The sequence below is a fragment of the Heptranchias perlo genome, chromosome 14 (assembly GCF_035084215.1).
Source record: "Heptranchias perlo isolate sHepPer1 chromosome 14, sHepPer1.hap1, whole genome shotgun sequence".
NCBI lineage: Eukaryota > Metazoa > Chordata > Chondrichthyes > Hexanchiformes > Hexanchidae > Heptranchias > Heptranchias perlo.
This window is the reverse complement of record NC_090338.1, coordinates 6,870,397-6,893,570: the sequence shown is the minus strand read 5'-3', so window position 1 is coordinate 6,893,570 and position 23,174 is coordinate 6,870,397. Positions and strand designations below refer to the sequence as shown.

Below are 23,174 nucleotides of genomic sequence, written 5' to 3'. Positions count from 1 at the left end.
ACACTTTCCAAAAGACGACCGTTTTGCTGTATATGTTGGAGGGGCTGAGGATTGTCCTGGAGTCTCCGGGAAGTGAAGGTGAGATGCTCCCGGACACTACTGCAAGCAAAACCCCGGAGAGGAAAAAAAATCACAGGGGGTATTAAAAAAAATAATGTGGTTTTTTTTTTTTTGCTTCACTTTCTTTGAAGCTTTTTGTGACCAAAAGAAAATTGTAGAATGGAATAAGTATTTCATTGGCTGTGAAACGCTTTGGGATGTGCTGAGATTGTGAAAGGCGTCATATAAATGCAAGTCTTTCTTCAAAACAGGGGAGGCTAATTTGGGGGACAATGACTCAGGCCCTTGGAGTTGTGGAGGGGGATTGATTGAGTTTAACTGAATTGGATCAGAATTTAGCAAACCAGCAACTGAATGGGAATTAAGGGCCTTGGGCCCACCAGTGGGGGTTTTTTTTTTGCTAAAACCCACTGTTAAAATGTTTTAACTGGCTCGCGTGTGTTATTTTTCTCTCCCGGTGATGCTCACTGCCCTCCCGAAGGTGTTGATTCATAGGAAGGAACATAGGAACAGGAGGAGGCCATTCAGCCCCTCGAGCCTGTTCCGCCATTCAATTAGATCATGGCTGATCTGTACTTTAACTCCATTTTCCTGCCTTGCTTCCGTAACCCTTAATACCCTCACCCAACAAAGATCTAACAATCTCAGTTTTGACATTTTCAATTGACCCCCAGCCTCAACAGCTTTTTGGGGGAGAGAGTTCCAGATTTCCACTCCCCTTTGTGTGAAGAAGTGCTTCCTGACATCACCCCTGAACGGCCTGGCTCTAATTTTAAGGTTCTGCCCCCTTGTTCTGGACTCCCCCCACCAGAGGAAATAGTTTCTCTCTATCGACCCTATCAAATCCTTTAATCATCTTAAACACCTCAATTAGATCACCCCTTAATTTTCTATATTCTAGGGAATACAGGCCTAGTTCATGCAACCGGTCCTCGTAATTTACTTTTAGTCCCGGTATCATTCTGGTGAATCTGCGCTGACCTCCAAGGCCAGTCTATCCTTCCTGAGGTGCGGTGCCCAGAATTGAAAGCTGTTTCTGCTGATGGGGGTCTCACCAGAGCTCTATCTCACGTTACCATCATTTCCACCCCTTTGTATTCCAGCCCCCGGGATAAAGGCCAACATTCCATGAGCCTTTATAATTATTCCATGCCGGGTAATCGACCGTGTGGATCTCGATTATATTGCAGGAAGCCTGAGCCAGCGCTGCCCCCTGGGGTAGGGAGACGGGGAGGGGGGGGCAAACACAGCAGAGCTGATTCCAGCTCCGATTAAAACCCCCCCCCGCCGCTCGTTTTCTAAAACTGTGTCTTAAAGTTGCTTTGCCTTACGGTGCTGTTTCTGTTCTGTTTTTTTTTATATAAAAGGGCAACAGAGAGGAAGGGGAAGCCGATCAGGCCCGGGCCCTTGAGGATGCACAGGTACAGAAAAGTTTGAGGATGGGGAGGGGTTTTAAACGCTGCGGGCTGGAACGGGAGGGCGGGTGAAATCTGTCCTTCGTTTAACGAGAAACAGTAACTGAACCGTCACCCCCATAATCTGCCACTCTGCATCATTGGCACACTTTCTAAAACAGGGCCGTTTTGTATGTGTTGGCGTGTCTGAGCCTCTCGCTGCTGTATGCAGCCTAGGGTGATAGGATTTGCCAACCCTCCAGGATTGTCCTGGAGTCTTCAGGAATTAAAGATTAATCTCCAGGACACCGCTGCCAGCAAAAACCCAGGAAAAAAAAATCATAGGGGCATTAAAAAAAAGGTGTGTTTTTTAAATTAATTTTCCTTGAAAGTTTTAGTTAATTATTTACAAAGAATTGGAGAATGGAATAAGTATTTCATTGGCTGTGAAGCACTTTGGGGCTTGCAGAGGTTGTGAAAGGCGCTATATAAATGCAAGTTCCTTCTTTAAAGGCTTTCCTTGTGACCACTAACTCGTCTTATGTGTTGTGTCCATTTCTGCTCCTCGACTGACCACATTATCCAATCACTGGGATACGGAAAAACATGTCCAGCTCAGAGCTGAAAAATAAACCAACGGGTGCAAAGAAGATTAGGAGTAGGCCCTCGGGTGCCCACCGTGACTCAGTGGGCAGCGCTCTCACCTCTGAGTTAAGAAAGTTGTGGGTTCGAGCCCCACTCTATAGAGACACAAGCCCATAATCCAGGCTGACACTCCCAATGCGGTACTGAGGGAGTGCTGCACTGTCAGAGGTGCCGACTTTCAGATGGGACGTTAAACCGAGGCCCTGTCTCTGCCCTCTCAGTTTGGATATCAAAATAGTGGCCGTGGGATCTTTTAAGAAGAGCAGAGGGGAGTTCTCCCCGGTGTCCTGGGGCCAATATTTATCCCTCAACCAACATCACTGAAAACAGATCATCCGGTCATTTAGCTCGTTGCTGTTTGTGGGATCTTGCTGTGCGCAAATTGGCTGCCGTGTTTCCTACATTACAACAGTGACTGCGCTTCAGAAATGTACTGAATTGGCTGAGATGGAGAAATATAAATGCAAGTTCTTTCTTTCTTTCTAATGCGAGAACACGACCCTGGACTAACAAACTATTAGACCATGTGTGCCTGGGCCTCTGTTTCCGTGGGACCTATCGTGTGTTCCCTCTCCTCCGTGAGCATCCGGTGCAATGAAGCAAATAAAGGCTGTGAGGAAGCAGAGGTCTCCCTGCAAGCATACAGCGCACGGAAGGGGCCGATTTAAAATACAGTCCCACTGATTTAGTTCCCCCCCCACCCCCCCCCAAGTCCCGCGATGTGACCCTCCTGATCCGGGGAGCACCCGGTCTTGGGCTGATGAACAGCGTTCGTAGAATCATATTGCACAGAAGGAGGCCATTCAGCCCATCGTGCCTGTGCCGGCTCTTTGAAAGAGCTGTCCAATTCGTCCCACTCTCTCCTGCTTTTTCCCCGTAGCCCCGCAAATTTTCCCTTTTCAAGTATTTATTCAATTCCATAGAATCCGGCCAATTACCGCCCCATCAGTCTACTCTCAATCATCATCAAAGTGATGGAAGGTGTCGTCGACAGTGCTATCAAGCGGCACTTACTCACCAATAACCTGCTCACCGATGCTCAGTTTGGGTTCCGCCAGGACCACTCGGCTCCAGACCTCATTACAGCCTTGGTCCAAACATGGACAAAAGAGCTGAATTCCAGAGGTGAGGTGAGAGTGACTGCCCTTGACATCAAGGCAGCATTTGACCGAGTGTGGCACCAAGGAGCCCTAGTAAAATTGAAGTCCATGGGAATCAGGGGGAAAACTCTCCAGTGGCTGGAGTCATACCTAGCACAAAGGAAGATGGTAGTGGTTGTTGGAGGCCAATCATCTCAGCCCCAGGACATTGCTGCAGGAGTTCCTCAGGGCAGTGTCCTAGGCCCAACCATCTTCAGCTGCTTCATCAATGACCTTCCCTCCATCATAAGGTCAGAAATGGGGATGTTCGCTGATGACTGCACAGTGTTCAGTTCCATTCGCAACCCCTCAGATAATGAAGCAGTCCGAGCCCGCATGCAGCAAGACCTGGACAACATCCAGGCTTGGGCTCATAAGTGGCAAGTAACATTCACGCCAGATAAGTGCCAGGCAATGACCATCTCCAACAAGAGAGAGTCTAACCACCTCCCCTTGACATTCAACGGCATTACCATCGCCGAATCCCCCACCATCAACATCCTGGGGGTCACCATTGACCAGAAACTGAACTGGACCAGCCATATAAATACTGTGGCTACGAGAGCAGGTCAGAGGCTGGGTATTCTGCGGCGAGTGACTCACCTCCTGACTCCCCAAAGCCTTTCCACCATCTACAAGGCACAAGTCAGGAGTGTGATGGAATACTCTCCACTTGCCTGGATGAGTGCAGCTCCAACAACACTCAAGAAGCTCGACACCATCCAAGATAAAGCAGCCCGCTTGATTGGCACCCCATCCATCACCCTAAACATTCACTCCCTTCACCACCGGCGCACTGTGGCTGCAGTGTGTACCATCCACAGGATGCACTGCAGCAACTCGCCAAGGCTTCTTCGACAGCACCTCCCAAACCCACGACCTCTACCACCTAGAAGGACAAGAGCAGCAGGCACATGGGAACAACACCACCTGCACGTTCCCCTCCAAGTCACACACCATCCCGACTTGGAAATATATCGCCGTTCCTTCATCGTCGCTGGGTCAAAATCCTGGAACTCCCTTCCTAACAGCACTGTGGGAGAACCGTCACCACACGGACTGCAGCGGTTCAAGAAGGCGGCTCACCACCACCTTCTCGAGGGCAATTAGGGATGGGCAATAAATGCCGGCCTCGCCAGCGACGCCCACATCCCGTGAACGAATAAAAAAATAAAAAATAAATCGTGTCCGCACCGGCTCGAAGAGCAACCAGGTGCCCATTCTAATCCCACCTTCCAGCACCCGGTCCGTAGCCCTGCAGCTTACAGCACTTTAGGTGCAGGTCCAGGTACTTTTTAAAAGAGTTGAGGGTCCCTGCCTCTACCACCAATTCGGGCAGCGAAATCCATACACCCACCACCCTCTGGGTAAAAAAGTTTTTCCTCATGTCCCCTCTAATCCTTCCGCCAATCAGCTTAAATCTATGTCCTCTAGTTCTTGAACTCTCCGCTAGGGGAAACAGGTACTTCCTGTCTACTCTATCTAGGGCCCCTCATAATTTTGTACACCTCAATCAAGTCTCCCCTCAGCCTCCTCTGCTCCAAGGAAAACAACCCCAGCCTATCCAATCTCTCCTCGTAGCTGCAATTTTCAAGCCCTGGCAACATTCTTGTAAATCTTCTCTGCACTCTCTCCAGAGCAACTACGTCCTTCCTGTAATGTGGTGACCAGAACTGCGCACAATACTCCAGCTGTGGCCTTACCAGCGTTTTGAAAGTTATTATTGAATCTGCTTCCACCGCCCTTCCGGGCAGTGAATTCCAGATCATAACAACTCGCTGCGTAAAAACAAAATTCTCCTCATCTCCCCTTCTGGTTCTTTTGCCAATCACCTTAATCCTCTGTCATCTGGTTACCGACCCTTCGCCAATGGAAACAGTTTCTCCCTAGTTACTCTATCAAAACCCGATTGAAGTCAGAAGCAGGCCGGGATCCGGAATTCCCCGACCCTTCATTCCCGAGCAAAAACAACAAGTGGAAAAACAGAGCCCCCCCACCCCCCCCACAGTGCGAGGGTAGATGACAGTCTTTATCCATTCCGACCGGACGGACTGGATAGTCTTTGGTCTCTTTTCATCCTGTTATTCCTATGTTCCTATTATAAGGCGGATGAGTTCTTGCTAACATGACAGAGAAACCTCTCTTTTCTTTCCTTTACTATGCAAACCATGTCAGCTTATAACAGACTATCTGGTAAGTCCATCCAAAACATCACAGCTGTATCATTGATGACACCTCTCCCCGACCCCCAACTCCCCGCATTGCCTGTCGAGCTTTTAATATTTGAGGAAATGCTACTGGTTGAATATTTTTTTGAATGTAAGATATTTATTTCCAGTCTATTTTCCTCCTCTCCTCTCCAACTATTAGATCCAAAGAGGAGTCATATAAAGTCGCCAGAGAAAGCAGCAAGCCTGAGGATTGGGAGCAGTTTAGAATTCAGAAAAAAGGACCAAGAGATTGATTAAGAGGGAAAAATAAAGTATGAGAGTAAACTTGCAAGGAACATAAAAGTGGACTATAAAAGCTTCTACAAGTATGTAAAAAGAAAAAGATTAATGAAGACAAATGTAGGTCCCTTACAGTCAGAAACGGGAGAATTTATAATGGGGAACAGGGAAATGTCAGAGCAATTAAACAAATACTTTGATTCTGTCTTCATGGAAGAGAACACAAATAACTTCCCAGAACTGCTAGGGAACCAAGGGACTAGTGAGAAGGAGGAATTAAAGGAAATTAGTATTCGTAAAATAAAATAGTGCTGGAGAAATTAATGGGACTGAAAGCCGATAAATCCCCAGGGCCTGATAATCTGCATCCCAGAATACTAAAAGAGGTAGCCATGGAAATAGTGGATGCATTAGTTGTCATCTTCCAAAATTCTATAGACTTTGGAACAGTTCCTGCAGATTGGAGGGTGGCAAATGTAACCCCACATCGTTCACCTGAGGAAGGAGGTAGCCTCCGAAAGCTTGTGAATTTAAAATAAAATTGCTGGACTATAACTTGGTGTTGTAAAATTGTTTACAATTGTCAACCCCAGTCCATCACCGGCATCTCCACATCATTTAAAAAAGGAGGGAGAGGGAAAACAGGGAACTACAGACCGGTTAGCCTAACATCAGTAGTGAGGAAAATACTAGAGTCTATTATAAAGTCAACATGGATTTATGAAAGGGAAATCATGTTTGACAAACCTACTGGAGTTTTTTGAGGATGTAACTGGTAGAATAGATAAGGGAGAACCAGTGGATGTGGTTCATTTGGATTTTCAGAAGGCCTTTGATAAAGTCCCACATAAGAGGTTAGTGTGCAAAATTAAAGCACATGGGATTGGGGGTAATATACTGGCATGGATTGAGAATTGGTTGACAGACAGGAAACAGAGAGTAGGAATAAACGGGTCTTTTTCCGTGTGGCAGGCAGTGACTAGTGGGGTACCGCAGGGATCAGTGCTTGGGCCCCAGCTATTCACAATATATATCAATGATTTGGATGAGGGAACTAAATGTAACATTTCCAAGTTTGCTGACAGCAGAAAACTAGTTGGGATCGTGAGTTGTGAGGAGGATGCAAAGAGGCTTCAAGGCAATTTAGACAAGTTGAGTGAGTGGGCAAGAACATGGCAGATGCAGTATAATGTGGATAAATGTGAAGTTATCCACTTCGGAAGGAAAAACAGAAAAGCAGAGTATAATTTAAATGGTGATAGATTGGGGAACGTTGATGTACAAAGGGACCTGGGTGTCCTTGTACACCAGTCACTGAAAGCAAACATGCAGGTGCAGCAAGCAGTTATGAAGGCAAATGGTATGTTGGACTTCATTGCAAGAGGATTTGAATATAGGAGCAAGGATGTCTTACTGCAGTTATACAGGGCCTTGGTGAGACCATACCTGGAGTATTGTGTACAGTTTTGGTCTCCTTACCTAAGAAAGGATATACTTGCCATAGAGGGAGTGCAGCGAAGGTTCACCAGACTGACCCCTGGGATGGCAGGACTGTCGTATGAGGAGAGATTGGGTCAACTCGGCCTGTATTCACTCGAGTTTAGAAGAATGAGAGGGGATCTCATTGAAATATATAAAATTCTGACAGGGCTAGACAGACTGGATGCAGGGAGGATGTTTCCCCTGGCTGGGGGGGGGTCCAGAACGAGGGGTCACAGTCTCAGGATACGGGGTAGGACATTTAGGACTGAGATGAGGAGAAATTTCTTCACTCAGAGGGTGGTGAACCTGTGGAATTCTCTACTACAGAAGGCTGTGGAGGCCAAGTCACTGAATATATTTAAGAAGGAGCTAGATAGATTTCTAGACACAAAAGACATCAAGGGGTACGGGGAGAGAGCGGGAATATGGTATTGAGATAGAGAATCAGCCATGATCATATTGAATGGCGGAGCAGGCTCGAAGGGCCGAATGGCCTACTCCTGCTCCTATTTTCTATGTTTCTATATTTCTGATGTTGTTGATAGGGAACAGTTCCATAGACTGAACTCTGTTACCTCTCCCTCGGGGCCGTGCTCGATGGGGCAGATATTGACTTTGTGCGATAGTGTGAAACGGGTGATAATGAATCAGCAGCCTGTTTCGCCTCACTCACGATTTTTATTTAAATTAAAGTCAATGGATGGAAGAGAGGAATGTGGAAGAGAGGACTGTGGAAGAGAGGACTGTGGAAGAGAGGAATGTGGAAGTGAGGAAAGTGGAAGAGCGGATTGTGGAAGAGAGGAATGTGGAAGAGAGGATTGTGGAAGAGAGGACTGTGGAATAGAGGAATGTGGAAGTGAGGAAAGTGGAAGAGCGGATTGTGGAAGAGAGGAATGTGGAAGAGAGGATTGTGGAAGAGAGGACTGTGGAAGAGAGGAATGTGGAAGGGAGGAATGTGGAAGGGAGGACCGTAGAAGGGAAGGACTGTGGAAGAGAGGAATGTGGATGGGAGGAATATGGAAGGGGGGACTGTGGAAGAGAGGAATGTGGAAGGGAGGAATGTGGAAGAGAGGAATGTGGAAGGGGGGACTGTGGAAGGGAGGAATGTGGAAGAGAGGAATGTGGATGGGAGGAATATGGAAGGGGGGACTGTGGAAGGGAAGGACTGTGGAAGAGAGGACTGTGGAAGAGAGGAATGTGGAAGAGAGGAATGTGGAAGGGAGGACTGTGGAAGAGAGGAATGTGGAAGGGAGGACAGTGGAAGGGAGGTCTGTGGAAGAGAGGAATGTGGAAGGGAGGAATATGGAAGGGAGGAATGTGGAAGAGAGGAATGTGGAAGGGAGGAATATGGAAGGGAGGACTGTGGAAGAGAGGAATGTGGAAGAGAGGACTGTGGAAGAGAGGAATGTGGAAGGGAGGAATGTGGAAGAGAGGAATGTGGAAGGGAGGAATATGGAAGGGAGGAATGTGGAAGAGAGGAATGTGGAAGGGAGGAATGTGGAAGAGAGGAATGTGGAAGAGAGGAATATGGAAGGGAGGAATGTGGAAGAGAGGAATGTGGAAGAGAGGAATGTGGAAGGGAGGAATGTGGAAGAGAGGAATGTGGAAGGGAGGACTGTGGAAGAGAGGAATGTGGAAGGGAGGACAGTGGAAGGGAGGTCTGTGGAAGAGAGGAATGTGGAAGGGAGGAATATGGAAGGGAGGAATGTGGAAGAGAGGAATGTGGAAGGGAGGAATATGGAAGGGAGGACTGTGGAAGAGAGGAATGTGGAAGAGAGGACTGTGGAAGAGAGGAATGTGGAAGGGAGGAATATGGAAGGGAGGAATGTGGAAGAGAGGAATGTGGAAGGGAGGAATGTGGAAGAGAGGAATGTGGAAGAGAGGAATATGGAAGGGAGGAATGTGGAAGAGAGGAATGTGGAAGAGAGGAATGTGGAAGGGAGGAATGTGGAAGAGAGGAATGTGGAAGGGAGGAATATGGAAGGGAGGACTGTGGAAGAGAGGAATGTGGAAGGGAGGAATGTGGAAGAGAGGAATATGGAAGGGAGGACTGTGGAAGAGAGGAATGTGGAAGGGAGGAATATGGAAGGGAGGACTGTGGAAGAGAGGAATGTGGAAGGGAGGAATATGGAAGGGAGGACTGTGGAAGAGAGGAATGTGGAAGAGAGGAATGTGGAAGGGAGGAATATGGAAGGGAGGACTGTGGAAGGGAGGACTGTGGAAGAGAGGAATGTGGAAGGGAGGAATATGGAAGGGAGGACTGTGGAAGGGAGGAATGTGGAAGAGAGGACTGTGGAAGAGAGGAATGTGGAAGAGAGGATTGTGGAAGGGAGGAATGTGGAAGAGAGGAATGTGGAAGGGAGGACTGTGGAAGAGAGGACTGTGGAAGAGAGGAATGTGGAAGGGAGGAATGTGGAAGGGAGGAATGTGGAAGGGAGGAATGTGGAAGAGAGGACTGTGGAAGAGAGGATTGTGGAAGGGAGGAATGTGGAAGAGAGGAATGTGGAAGAGAGGAATGTGGAAGGGAGGAATGTGGAAGGGAGGACTGTGGAAGAGAGGATTGTGGAAGGGAGGAATGTGGAAGAGAGGAATGTGGAAGGGAGGAATGTGGAAGGGAGGAATGTGGAAGAGAGGAATGTGGAAGAGAGGAATGTGGAAGGGAGGAATGTGGAAGAGAGGACTGTGGAAGAGAGGAATGTGGAAGGGAGGAATGTGGAAGAGAGGACTGTGGAAGAGAGGAATGTGGAAGGGAGGAATGTGGAAGAGAGGACTGTGGAAGAGAGGATTGTGGAAGGGAGGAATGTGGAAGAGAGGAATGTGGAAGAGAGGAATGTGGAAGGGAGGAATGTGGAAGGGAGGAATGTGGAAGAGAGGAATGTGGAAGGGAGGAATGTGGAAGAGAGGACTGTGGAAGAGAGGAATGTGGAAGAGAGGAATGTGGAAGGGAGGAATGTGGAAGAGAGGATTGTGGAAGAGAGGAATGTGGAAGGGAGGAATGTGGAAGAGGGGACTGTGGAAGAGAGGAATGTGGAAGAGAGGACTGTGGAAGAGAGGAATGTGGAAGAGAGGAATGTGGAAGGGAGGAATGTGGAAGAGAGGACTGTGGAAGAGAGGATTGTGGAAGGGAGGAATGTGGAAGAGAGGAATGTGGAAGGGAGGAATGTGGAAGAGAGGACTGTGGAAGAGAGGATTGTGGAAGGGAGGAATGTGGAAGAGAGGAATGTGGAAGAGAGGAATGTGGAAGGGAGGAATGTGGAAGGGAGGACTGTGGAAGAGAGGATTGTGGAAGGGAGGAATGTGGAAGAGAGGAATGTGGAAGGGAGGAATGTGGAAGAGAGGAATGTGGAAGGGAGGAATGTGGAAGAGAGGAATGTGGAAGGGGGGACTGTGGAAGGGAGGAATGTGGAAGGGAGGAATGTGGAAGGGAGGACTGTGGAAGGGAGGACTGTGGAAGAGAGGAATGTGGAAGGGAGGAATATGGAAGAGAGGACTGTGGAAGAGAGGACTGTGGAAGGGAGGAGTGTGGAAGAGAGGAATGTGGAAGAGAGGAATATGGAAGGGAGGAATGTGGAAGAGAGGATTGTGGAAGGGAGGAATGTGGAAGGGAGGACTGTGGAAGGGAGGAATGTGGAAGAGAGGAATGTGGAAGAGAGGAATATGGAAGGGAGGACTGTGGAAGAGAGGAATGTGGAAGGGAGGAATGTGGAAGGGAGGACTGTGGAAGGGAGGACTGTGGAAGGGAGGACTGTGGAAGGGAGGACTGTGGAAGAGAGGAATGTGGAAGGGAGGACTGTGGAAGGGAGGAATGTGGAAGGGAGGAATGTGGAAGGGAGGACTGTGGAAGGGAGGAATGTGGAAGAGAGGAATATGGAAGGGAGGACTGTGGAAGAGAGGAATGTGGAAGAGAGGAATATGGAAGGGAGGACTGTGGAAGGGAGGAATGTGGAAGGGAGGACTGTGGAAGGGAGGAATGTGGAAGGGAGGACTGTGGAAGGGAGGAATGTGGAAGAGAGGAATATGGAAGGGAGGAATGTGGAAGGGAGGACTGTGGAAGGGAGGACTGTGGAAGGGAGGAATGTGGAAGGGAGGACTGTGGAAGAGAGGAATGTGGAAGGGAGGAATGTGGAAGGGAGGACTGTGGAAGGGAGGACTGTGGAAGGGAGGACTGTGGAAGGGAGGACTGTGGAAGGGAGGAATGTGGAAGGGAGGACTGTGGAAGAGAGGAATGTGGAAGGGAGGAATGTGGAAGGGAGGAATGTGGAAGGGAGGACTGTGGAAGGGAGGAATGTGGAAGGGAGGACTGTGGAAGGGAGGAATGTGGAAGGGAGGACTGTGGAAGAGAGGAATGTGGAAGAGAGGACTGTGGAAGGGAGGACTGTGGAAGAGAGGAATGTGGAAGGGAGGAATGTGGAAGAGAGGAATGTGGAAGAGGGGACTGTGGGAGAGAGGAATGTGGAAGAGAGGAATGTGGAAGAGAGGAATGTGGAAGAGAGGACACAATACTCCAGCTGAGGCATATTTGTGCCATTTTATTATTTTTGACTATCCTTTAACCGAAATGAGAATTAGACGATAAACTAAAGGCCCTGAATTTCCTGGGAGCTGCGTGCAGTCGCTCCCGCCACATTGCCGGTGAAGTTACAATGGCAGGCGCCAGGAAATTCCGGGTTAAATCTCCACAGGACTCGGCACCAGATCTAAATAGTAAGGAGGAGGTTTTAGTGCTTGCAAGGTTTATATTCTTTTCTCTGGGATAAGGAAGACTGAGGGGGTGACCTGATAGAGGTCCTTAAGATTATGAACGGGGTTCGATGGGGTAGACGTAGAGGAGATGTTTCCACTTGTGGGGGGAGACCAGAACTAGGGGCCATAAATATAAGATAGTCACTAATAAATCCAATAGGGAATTCAGGAGAAACTTCTCTACCCAGAGAAATGGTGAGAATGTGGAACTTGCTGCCACAAGGAAGGCGAATTAACTGGATGTATTTAAGGGGAGGCTTGATATGCCCGTGAGGGAGGAAGCAATAGAAGGTTATGTCACTCGGGTTAGGTGAAGTAAGGTAGGAGGAGGCTCAAGTGGAGCATAGACCAGTGGGGCCGAATGGTCTGTACATTCTATGTAAATTCCATGTAATTTTATTCCGTTGCCTTCGGATTACTAGGAATTGTGCGGCGCAAGTGATGAAGAATCGGGCTCAATGGAATCAAAGTTCATCAGCATCCTGTGCATGAGGAGCTACCCCCATCTCAGAAGAGGTGAGTTTTAGCAAAGTTTGTTGCTGACACTGCATTTTCTCCTGATCTTCTGTTCTCCCATCAACTCCTCGTGCCTCTTAGGTGTCAGCCTTGGCTTGGCTCATTGGACCTCTGAGTCCAAAGGTCGTGGGTTCAAGTCCAGAGACCTGAGTACAAAATCCGGGCTGACACTCCTGGAGGTCGGAGGTGCTGTCTTTCTGGAGGAGATGTTAAAACTGAGGCCCTGTCTATCCTCTCAGGTGGCTGTAAAAGATCCCATGGGCACTATTTTGAAGAAGAGCGGGGAAGTTCTCCCCGGTGTCCTGGCCACACCTTGGAACAATCTCCCTAAACCCCTCCGCTCTCTCCTCCCTCAGAAGTCTCCTCAACACCTACCTCTTTGCCTTTGGTCACCTCCCCTCACTCTTCTCCCATCACTGCTTTTCATCCCTCCATGACCAAATGCTGGAATATGGGATTAGAGTAGACAGGGCTGATGGCCGGCGCAGACACGATGGGCCGAAGGGCCTCTATCCGTGCTGTATAACTCTATGACTCTAAGACCCTCGCCCCCTCCCTATCTCTGTAACCTCCTCCAGCCCTACGACCCTTCGAGATCTCCTCCAGCTCTGGCCTCTTGCACATCCCCGATTTCCTTCGCCCCACCATTGGTGGCCGTGACTTCAGCCGCCTCGGGCCTAAGCTCTGGAATTCCCTCCCTAAACCTCTCCACCTCTCTCTGCGTTAGGGTTGGGGTTAGGGTTAGGGTTAGGGTTCTTAAAACCTACCTCTTTGACCAAGCTTTTGGTCACCTGTCCTAATATCTCCTTATGTGGCTCGGTGTCAAATTTTGTTTGATAATCGCTCCTGTGAAGCACCTTTGGACATTTTACTATGTGAAAGACGCTATATAAATGCAAGTTTTTGTTGTTAAATGCCTGTTGCGATGCTTAATCATGTTAAAGGCAATGTATAAATACATGTTGGTGTTGATATTGTTGTTGGGAGTTGATTCACTGGCTGGCTCTTCTTTTAGTTTTCCAGGATTACATTAAACTAACCAACAAAGACATTGAGCAGACCATCAAGAACGATATTTCCGGAGATTTGAAGAACGCACTGGTTGCTATCGGTGAGTCCATCCGCCTGATTCCAAACAAAATCATCTGTGTACTGGCACTAGGGTCACACACGTCATGTCACTGTGATGTTCGAATAAACGCCACTAACAGTCTCCCAGAGACTTGCGAGCTGTCCAGGGGCTGCTCTCACCAAGTCTCCCCTTTCCCCCCCCCCTCCGCTCCCCACTCTCTAGACATTTCTTGTTTTTAATTTTCTAACGGCTGCGTATAGCGACACCACAAGTCCCGGCCAGAATGGAAATGATTGGGTAATTCCCCCGCCAATCACGCCTGGCGACCGCACTGCTGTGAAGTGACTGGGATTGATTTTATGCACATAATTTGCATTATGTAACTATCCTTTGCTCGCTGCATTTTCTGGAGAAGTAATCCTGCTTTTATCGGGAGACTTTGCTGTAGTTTCGGTCATGAGTTCCGTTTGCTGCAGTTCGTAGACATTCTGCTTAAATAGACTCTGTTTGCTGTTGGCTGAGTAAATGGACTTTATTTGCTGTAAAATAGACTGTTTGCTGTGAGTCCTGCCATAAGCCCCGCCCCACCCTCCAACTCATTGGCTGACACAGTGGTGTCAATGCTCACTTCAATTTTCTATATCTCCTCACCCCATTTTGAACTTTGAGGCACTGACCCACACCCCGATTATGGTTCCATGGGCACTGACAGCCATCTGGCCCCTCACTCAAGACGTCATTCCTTGTGTGGGAGTCTAGACAGTTGAGTGTTGGCAAGCTATTCAACTATGGAAGGCAGCATAGAATGACAGAATCGTCGATATGGCAGCCCAGATTAGAATTGCCTGTTCCTGGATCAGGGCTCTACAATCCCATTTCCCTGCTCTCTCCCCATTTCCTTCAGTAGTTTGCTTCTTCAAAAGTTTATCTAATTCCCATTAAATGTAATGATCGACTTTGCCACAATAGCCCCTTGTGATAAAGCATTGCGTACCCAATAACCCTTTAATCTATAACATTCCTTTTCCCTTTATGCTTTCATAAGAAATAGGAGCAGGAGTAGGCCATTCGGCCCCTCGAACCTGCTCCGCCATTCACTAAGATCCTGGCTGATCGTTGACCTCAACTCCACTTTCCCGCCCGATCCCCATATCCCTTGATTCCCTTAGAGTCCAAAAATCTCTCTATCTCAGCCTTGAATATATTCAACAACTGAGCATCCACAGCCCTCTGGGGTAGAGAATTCCAAAGATTCGCAACCCTCTGAGTGAAGAAATTCCTCCTCATCTCTTGACTGAGATGAGGATCGACTCTATGGCCGACCCCTTATCCTGAGACTGTGACCCCTAGTTCTAGACTCTCCAGCCAGGGGAAACAGCCTCTCAGCATCTACCCTGTGAAGCCCTCTCAGAACCTTATAAGTTTCAATGAGATCACCTCTCATTCTTCTAAACTCCAGAAAGCATTGGCCCTTTCTACTAGGAACATAGGAATATAGGAACAGGAGTAGGCCATTCAGCCCCTCGAGCCTGCTCTGCCATTTGATAAGATCATGGCTGATGTGTGATCTAACTCCCCTGTTGTTCCTGAGTTTAACCTCCCCTCTTGCTACTGCTTTTTCTTGAAACTTGGAAATGTGGTAAACAATGTGGAGGATAGTAACAGACGTCAGGAGGACAGAGACAGACTGGTGAAATGGGCAGACACACGGCAGGTCAAATTTAACGCAGAGAAGTGTGGAGTGATACATTTTGGTAGGAAGAATGAGGAGAGGCAAAATAAACTAAATGATACAATTTTAAAGGGAGTGCAGGAACAGAGGGACCTGGGGGTGTATGTACACAAATCTTTGAAGGTGGCAGGACAAGTTGAGAAGGCTGTTAAAAAAGCACATGGGATCCTGGGCTTTATTAATAGAGGCATAGAGTACAAAAGCAAGGAAGTTATGCTAAACCTTTATAAAACACTGGTTAGGTCTCAGCTGAAATATTGTGTTCAATTCTGGGCGCCGCACTTTAGGAAGGATGTCAAGGCCTTAGAGAGGGTTCAGAAGAGATTTACTAGAATGGTACCAGGGATGAGGGACTTCAGTTATGTGGAGAGACTGGAGAAGCTGGGATTGTTCTCCTTAGAACAGAGAAGGTTAAGGGGAGATTTGATAGAGGTGTTCAAAATCATGAGCGGTTTTGATAGAGTAAATAAGGAGAAACTGTTTCCAGTGGCAGAAGGGTCGGTAACCAGAGGACACAGATTTAAGGTGATCGGCAAAAGAGCCAGAGGGGACATGAGGAAACATTTTTTTAACGCAGAGAGTAATAATGACCTGGAATTCACTGCCTGAAAGGGCGGTGGAAGCAGATTCAATAATAAGTTTCAAAAGGGAATTGGATAAATACTTGAAGGGGAAAAAATTACAGGGCTATGGGGAAAGAGCAGGGGAGTGGGACTAATTGGATAGCTCTTTCAAAGAGCCGGCACAGGCACGATGGGCCGAATGGCCTCCTCCTTTGCTGTACCTACTGCGATACTATGTTTCACTGATCCGTTAAAATTATTTTTTCCCTCTGTTACCCTTTCAGGTAATAAAACACATCATTTATTAATCAGTTACAAAAATCCTGTGCAAAGAATGAATGGAGTGAGGGAATCAGATTTCCCTGTTACCCCACTGGCTGGACTGAGCAGTGGAGCAGAAAGCTTTGTACAGCTGTAGGAGATCAAATTACACTGGGGAAATTCCGTTGCCCTGGGCTGCAGGTTTCCTCGCCTGTGGAGAACGAGACAACGCTCAGGCAGGAAGCCAAGAAACAAACCGTCAGACAGAAACTGTATCTTTCCACATTTTCCCTCGGCGTTCTGCTGATGGCTATGTTTTTTTTTCTTCCTTTGCTGTCCCTGAAGGTGGGCTCCATTTCCATGGGCGCCGACACTCACTCGCTCACTGGCACCTTACCCGAATGCCCATTCTTCATCTGCGAGCTCTGACGATGAGGGCCAGTAGGCTATTTGAGCAAGGGAGGCATCATGTTATCAGCCAACTTCGGCACACACATACACACGCACACACACTCACACATACACATGCATACACACATGCTCACACGCGCACGAGCACGCATGAACAAACATGCACACATGTGCACATGCACACACATGCACGCATGCTCACACTCATATGCACACGCAATGCCGTGAGAGAGTTGATTGTTCTTTTTTGACTGGAGCACTCACTCTTTTGTTGTGGACAAGGGTAGCCCGGTCTCCCGCCAGGTATTGTTCTCTGAATATAAATGCGGTAATCTTCCATGGAATCCCACACTCGCTCACTTGACGAAGGAGAAAGCCTCCGAAAGCTTGTGATTTTCAAATAAAACAGTTGGACTATAACCTGGTGTTGTAAGATTCCTTACATTTGTCAACCCCAGTCCATCACCGGCATCTCCACATCATGGTCATTTAGAAAGGCACGGATTAATCAAAGACAGTCAGCATGGATTTGTTAAGGCAAGGTAGTGTCTGAATAACTTGATTGAATTTTTTGAGGAGGTAACAAGGAGGGTCGATGTGGGTAGTGCGTTTGATGTAGTCTACATGGATTTTAGCAAGGCTTTTGACAAGGTCCCACATGGCAGACTGGTCAGAAAAGTAAAAGCCCTTGGGATCCAAGGGAAAGTGGCAAGTTGGATCCAAAATTGGCTCAGTGGCAGGAAGCAAAGGGTAATTGTCGAGGGGTGTTTTTGTGACTGGAAGGCTGTTTTCAGTGGGGTTCCGTAGGGCTCAGTACTAGATCTCTTGCTTTTCGTGGTATATATCAATGATTTAGACTTAAATGTAGTGGACATGATTAAGAAGTTTGCAGATGATACAAAAATTGGCTGAGTGGTTGATAGTGAGGAGGAAAGCTGTAGACTGCAGGAAGATATCAATGGACTGGTCAGGTGGGCAGAAAAGTGGCAAATGGAATTCAATCTGGAGAAGTGTGAGGTAATGCATTTGGGGAGAGCAAACAAGGCAAGGGAATACACAATAAATGGGAGGATACTGAAAGGTGTAGAGGAAGTGAGGGACCTTGGAGTGCATGTCCACAGATCCCTGAAGGTAGCAGGACAGGTGGATAAGGTGGTTAAGAAGGCATAAGGGATACTTTCCTTTATTAGCCAAGGCATAGAATTTAAGAGCAGGGAGGTTATGCTAGAACTGTATAAAACACCAGCTAGGCCACAGCTTGAGTACTGTGTACAGTTCTGGTCACCACATTACAGGAAAGATGTGATTGCACTAGAGAGGGTACAGAGGAGATTTACGAGGATGTTGCTAGGGCTGGAGAATTTTAGGTATGAGGAAAGATTGGATAGGCTGGGGTTGTTTACTTTGGAACAGAGAAGGCTCAGGGGTGATTTAAATGAGGTGCATAAAATTATGAAGGGCCTAGATAGAGTGGACGGGAAGGACCTATTTCCCTTAGCAGAGAGGTCAATAACCAGGGGGCATAGATTTAAAGTAATTGGTAGAAGGATTAGAGGGGAGTTGAGGAGAACTTTTCTCACCCAGAGGGTGGTGGGGGTCTGGAACTCTGCCTGAAAGGGTGGTAGAGGCAGAAACCCTCAACTCATTTAAAAAGTACCTTGATGTGCACGTGAAGTGCCGTAAACTACAGGGATACAGACCAAGAGCTGGAAAGTGGGATTTAGCTGGATAGCTCTTTTTCGGCCAGTACAGACACGACGGGCTGAATGGCCTCCTTCTGTGCCGTAAATTTCTATGATTCAGAATACTTTCATGAAACAATTGTGATTGGTAAGAGTAAAGATCCAGAGAAGAGTAGGCTTTGCTCATCCTTTTCATCTCTGGTGTGGTATTAGCTGTGGTTTAGTGGGGAGCACTCCTGTGTCTTGCATCATGAATGTTGTGGGTTCAAGTCCCACTCCAGAGACACTGAGCACATCACCGACCCTGATACTCTTAATGCAGCACCGTTAGATGATGTTGAACCGATACCTTGCCTGCCTCTTGAAGTGGACACTAAAGATCCTGTGGCACTTGATCAAAGAAGAGCAGGTTGTCCACCCCATGTCCGGGCCAACCTCCCTCCCTCAACCAACGCCAAAAAAAAACAGATTAACTGGCTGTTTAACTCATTTTCTCTTTGTGGGATCTTGCTGTGCACGAATTGGCCACTCGTTGCGGTGAGGTTTTGTGGGGCAGTATGGCTGCTGTGTTTTGTCACATGGCGCTGTACCCTGGCTTTATGAAGTGTTTGAGCTGTGATTAGGTGCCATGTAGGAAGTAGCAATACAGGAAGATATTAATAAACTTGCAGAATGGGCGTGTAATTGGCAAATTAGTTTCAATATAGATAAGTGTGAGGTGGTGCATTTTGTTAGGAAGAATAAGGAGGCCACACACTGCTTGGATAATAAGAGTCTAAATGGGGTAGAGGAACAGAGGGATCTCTAAAAAAGGCAAACCAAGCACTGGGGTTAATTTCCAGAGGGATAGAATTGAAAAGCAGAGAAGTTATGTTAAACTTGTATTGAACCTTGGTTAGACCACACTTGGAGTATTGTGCACAGTTCTGGTCTCCATATTATAAAAAGGATATAGAGTCACTGGAGAAGGTGCAAAAAAGATTTACTAGGATTGTACCAGAACTGAGAGGTTATACCTATCAGGAAAGGTTGAACAGGCTGGGGCTCTTTTCTCTAGAAAAGAGAAGGCTGAGGGGTGACCTGATAGAGGTCTTTAAGATTATGAAAGGGTTTGATAGGGTAGACGTAGAGAAGATGTTTCCACTTGTGGGGGAGACCAGAACTAGGGGCCATAAATATAAGATAGTCACTAATAAATCCAATCGGGAATTCAGGAGAAACTTCTTTACCCAGAGAGTGGTGAGAATGTGGAACTCGCTACCACAAGGAGTAGTTGAGGTGAATAGCACAGATACATTTAAGGGGAATCTCGATAAACACATCAGGGAGAAAGGAATAGAAGGATATGCAGATTGGGTAAGATGAAGGACGGAGGGAGGAGGCTCGTGTGGAGCATAAACACCGGCATGGACCTGTTGGGCCGAATGGCCTGTTTCTGTGCTGCACATTCTATGTAATTCTATGTAAATAAAACTTGACGCAAGAGGGGCTTATCTCCACTGATGTACACTGTGCAATGACCCGTTTCTCTGTCTCTTCTCTCCTAGTTCGTTCCATTAAGAACAAGCCATCGTTCTTTGCTGAACGACTGTACAAGTCAATGAAGGTAAATTGCAATATTTAATTAATCTCATTTGTAGATGAAATACTCGCAATCTGATGTGTTTACTCCACACCTGCGATTTCTTGTTTTAAAACTTCCATCACACTTAGAGAAGAATTATGCTTGTGGATATCTCCATCGCAGCTTTTTAAAAAACAATGTAAATTCAATCTCGGGATGTGGGCATCACTGGCAAGGCCGGCATTTATTGCCCATCCCTGATTGCCCTTGAGAAGGTGGTGGTGAGCCGCCTTCTTGAACTGCTGCAGTCCGTGTGGTGAAGGTTCTCCCACAGAGCTGTTAGGAAGGGAGTTCCAGAATTTTGACCCAGCGACGATGAAGGAACGGCGATATATTTCCAAGTCGGGATGGTGTGTGACTTGGAGGGGAACGTGCAGGTGATGGTGTTCCCATGCACCTGCTGCCCTTGTCCTTCTAAGTGAAGTGTTACTGCATCCTTCATTGTCGCTGGGTCAAAATCCTGGAACTCCCCAACCTAACAGCACTGTGGGAGAACCTTCACCACACGGACTGCAGCGGCTCAAGAAGGCGGCTCACCACCACCTTCTCAAGGGCAAGTAGGGATGGGCAATAAATGCTGGCCTTGCCAGCGACGCCCACATCCCATGAATGAACATTAGATGGTACACACTGCAGCCACGGTGCGTCGGTGGTGGAAGGGGTGAATGTTTAGGGTGGTGGATGGGCTGCTGATCAAGCAGGCTGATTTGTCCTGGATGATGTCGAGCTTCTTGGGTGTTGTTGAGAATGCACGTGATTTGACAGGAAGCAGAGAGCTGATGTTGGAGGATGAGGATTGTCGTGCAGGAGGCCCACGTGGGAATATTGAATTCAAAGCTTTCTTTTCCAATGCAATAGTTACTGAGTTTTCCTCTATTTTTAATTGGACGAAGGGTCACAGCCCAAAGAGCAGTTTTTGAAAACCGAAACCATCCTGCTCAGTGTTCATATGAAACTCTAGGCCTGAGGCCACGATACATGGTGTGTGAGCTTGGGGGAGTTCTGTCCGACCCTGATCTGAACTTCAAACCTCACTTTCAGTCCATCACCAAGACCACCGACATTCACCCTCAAAATATTTCCTGACTCTGTCCCTCCATCACCTCCACTGCTGATGAAACTGTCAACCTGTTGAATGTTCTCCTTATTGGCCACCCAAGCTCCACCTTACATCAACTTCACCTCATTTAATCCTCATCTTACATCAACTCATTCAATCCCCATCTTAAATCAACTCATTCAATCTCCATCTTAAATCAACTCATTCAATCCCCATCTTAAATCAACTCATTCAATCCCCATCTTAAATCAACTCATTCAATCCCCATCTTACATCAACTCATTCAATCCCCATCTTACATCAACTCATTCAATCTCCATCTTAAATCAACTCATTCAATCTCCATCTTAAATCAACTCATTCAATCCCCATCTTACATCAACTCATTCAATCTCCATTTTACATCAACTCATTCAATCTCCATCTTACATCAACTCATTCAATCCCCATCTTAAATCAACTCATTCAATCTCCATCTTACATCAACTCATTCAATCCCCATCTTACATCAACTCATTCAATCTCCATCTAAAATCAACTCATTCAATCCCCATCTTACATCAACTCATTCAATCCCCATCTTAAATCAACTCATTCAATCCCCATCTTAAATCAACTCATTCAATCCCCATCTTACATCAACTACTTCAATCTCCATCTTACATCAACTCATTCAATCCTCATCTTACATCAACTCATTCAATCTCCATCTTACATCAACTCATTCACTCCCCATCTTACATCAACTCATTCAATCCCCATCTTAAATCAACTCATTCAATCTCCATCTTACATCAACTCATTCAATCTCCATCTAAAATCAACTCATTCAATCTCCATCTTAAATCAACTCATTCAATCCCCATCTTACATCAACTCATTCAATCTCCATTTTACATCAACTCATTCAATCCCCATCTTACATCAACTACTTCAATCTCCATCTTAAATCAACTCATTCAATCTCCATCTTACATCAACTCATTCAATCCCCATCTTACATCAACTCATTCAATCTCCATCTTACATCAACTCATTCAATCTCCATCTTACATCAACTCATTCACTCCCCATCTTACATCAACTCATTCACTCCCCATCTTACATCAACTCATTCAATCCCCATCTTAAATCAACTCATTCAATCTCCATCTTACATCAACTCATTCAATCCCCATCTTACATCAACTCATTCAATCCCCATCTTACATCAACTCATTCAATCTCCATCTTACATCAACTCATTCAATCCCCATCTTAAATCAACTCATTCAATCTCCATCTTACATCAACTCATTCAATCTCCATTTTACATCAACTCATTCAATCCCCATCTTAAATCAACTCATTCAATCCCCATCTTAAATCAACTCATTCAATCTCCATCTTACATCAACTCATTCAATCCCCATCTTACATCAACTACTTCAATCTCCATCTTAAATCAACTCATTCAATCTCCATCTTACATCAACTCATTCAATCCCCATCTTACATCAACTCATTCAATCTCCATCTTACATCAACTCATTCAATCCCCATCTTAAATCAACTCATTCAATCCCCATCTTACATCAACTCATTCAATCTCCATCTTACATCAACTCATTCAATCCCCATCTTACATCAACTACTTCAATCTCCATCTTAAATCAACTCATTCAATCTCCATCTTACATCAACTCATTCAATCCCCATCTTACATCAACTCATTCACTCTCCATCTTAAATCAACTCATTCAATCTCCATCTTACATCAACTCATTCAATCCCCATCTTAAATCAACTCATTCACTCTCCATCTTAAATCAACTCATTCACTCTCCATCTTAAATCAACTCATTCAATCTCCATCTTACATCAACTCATTCAATCCCCATCTTACATCAACTCATTCACTCTCCATCTTAAATCAACTCATTCAATCTCCATCTTACATCAACTCATTGAATCTCCATCTTACATCAACTCATTCAATCCCCATCTTAAATCAACTCATTCAATCCCCATCTTACATCAACTCATTCAATCCCCATCTTAAATCAACTCATTCAATCTCCATCTTACATCAACTCATTCAATCTCCATCTTACATCAACTCATTCACTCCCCATCTTACATCAACTCATTCACTCTCCATCTTACATCAACTCACTCAATCTCCATTTTACATCAACTCATTCAATCTCCATCTTACATCAACTCATTCAATCCCCATCTTACATCAACTCATTCAATCTCCATCTTACATCAACTCATTCAATCTCCATCTTACATCAACTCATTCACTCCCCATCTTACATCAACTCATTCACTCCCCATCTTACATCAACTCATTCA

General features: G+C 46.4%; 1 protein-coding gene across 1 annotated transcript in view; it reads left to right on the top strand.

Moving 5' to 3' along the window:
- anxa6 (annexin A6) overlaps positions 1-23,174 on the top strand; it is a 109,815-nt gene that overhangs the window by 68,014 nt on the left and 18,627 nt on the right. The window contains exons 20-23 of the mRNA XM_067995994.1: positions 1,428-1,481; positions 12,336-12,429; positions 13,445-13,540; positions 19,698-19,756. Coding sequence (XP_067852095.1) covers positions 1,428-1,481; positions 12,336-12,429; positions 13,445-13,540; positions 19,698-19,756 — 303 coding nt within the window. The remainder of the gene's footprint in view (positions 1-1,427; positions 1,482-12,335; positions 12,430-13,444; positions 13,541-19,697; positions 19,757-23,174) is intronic.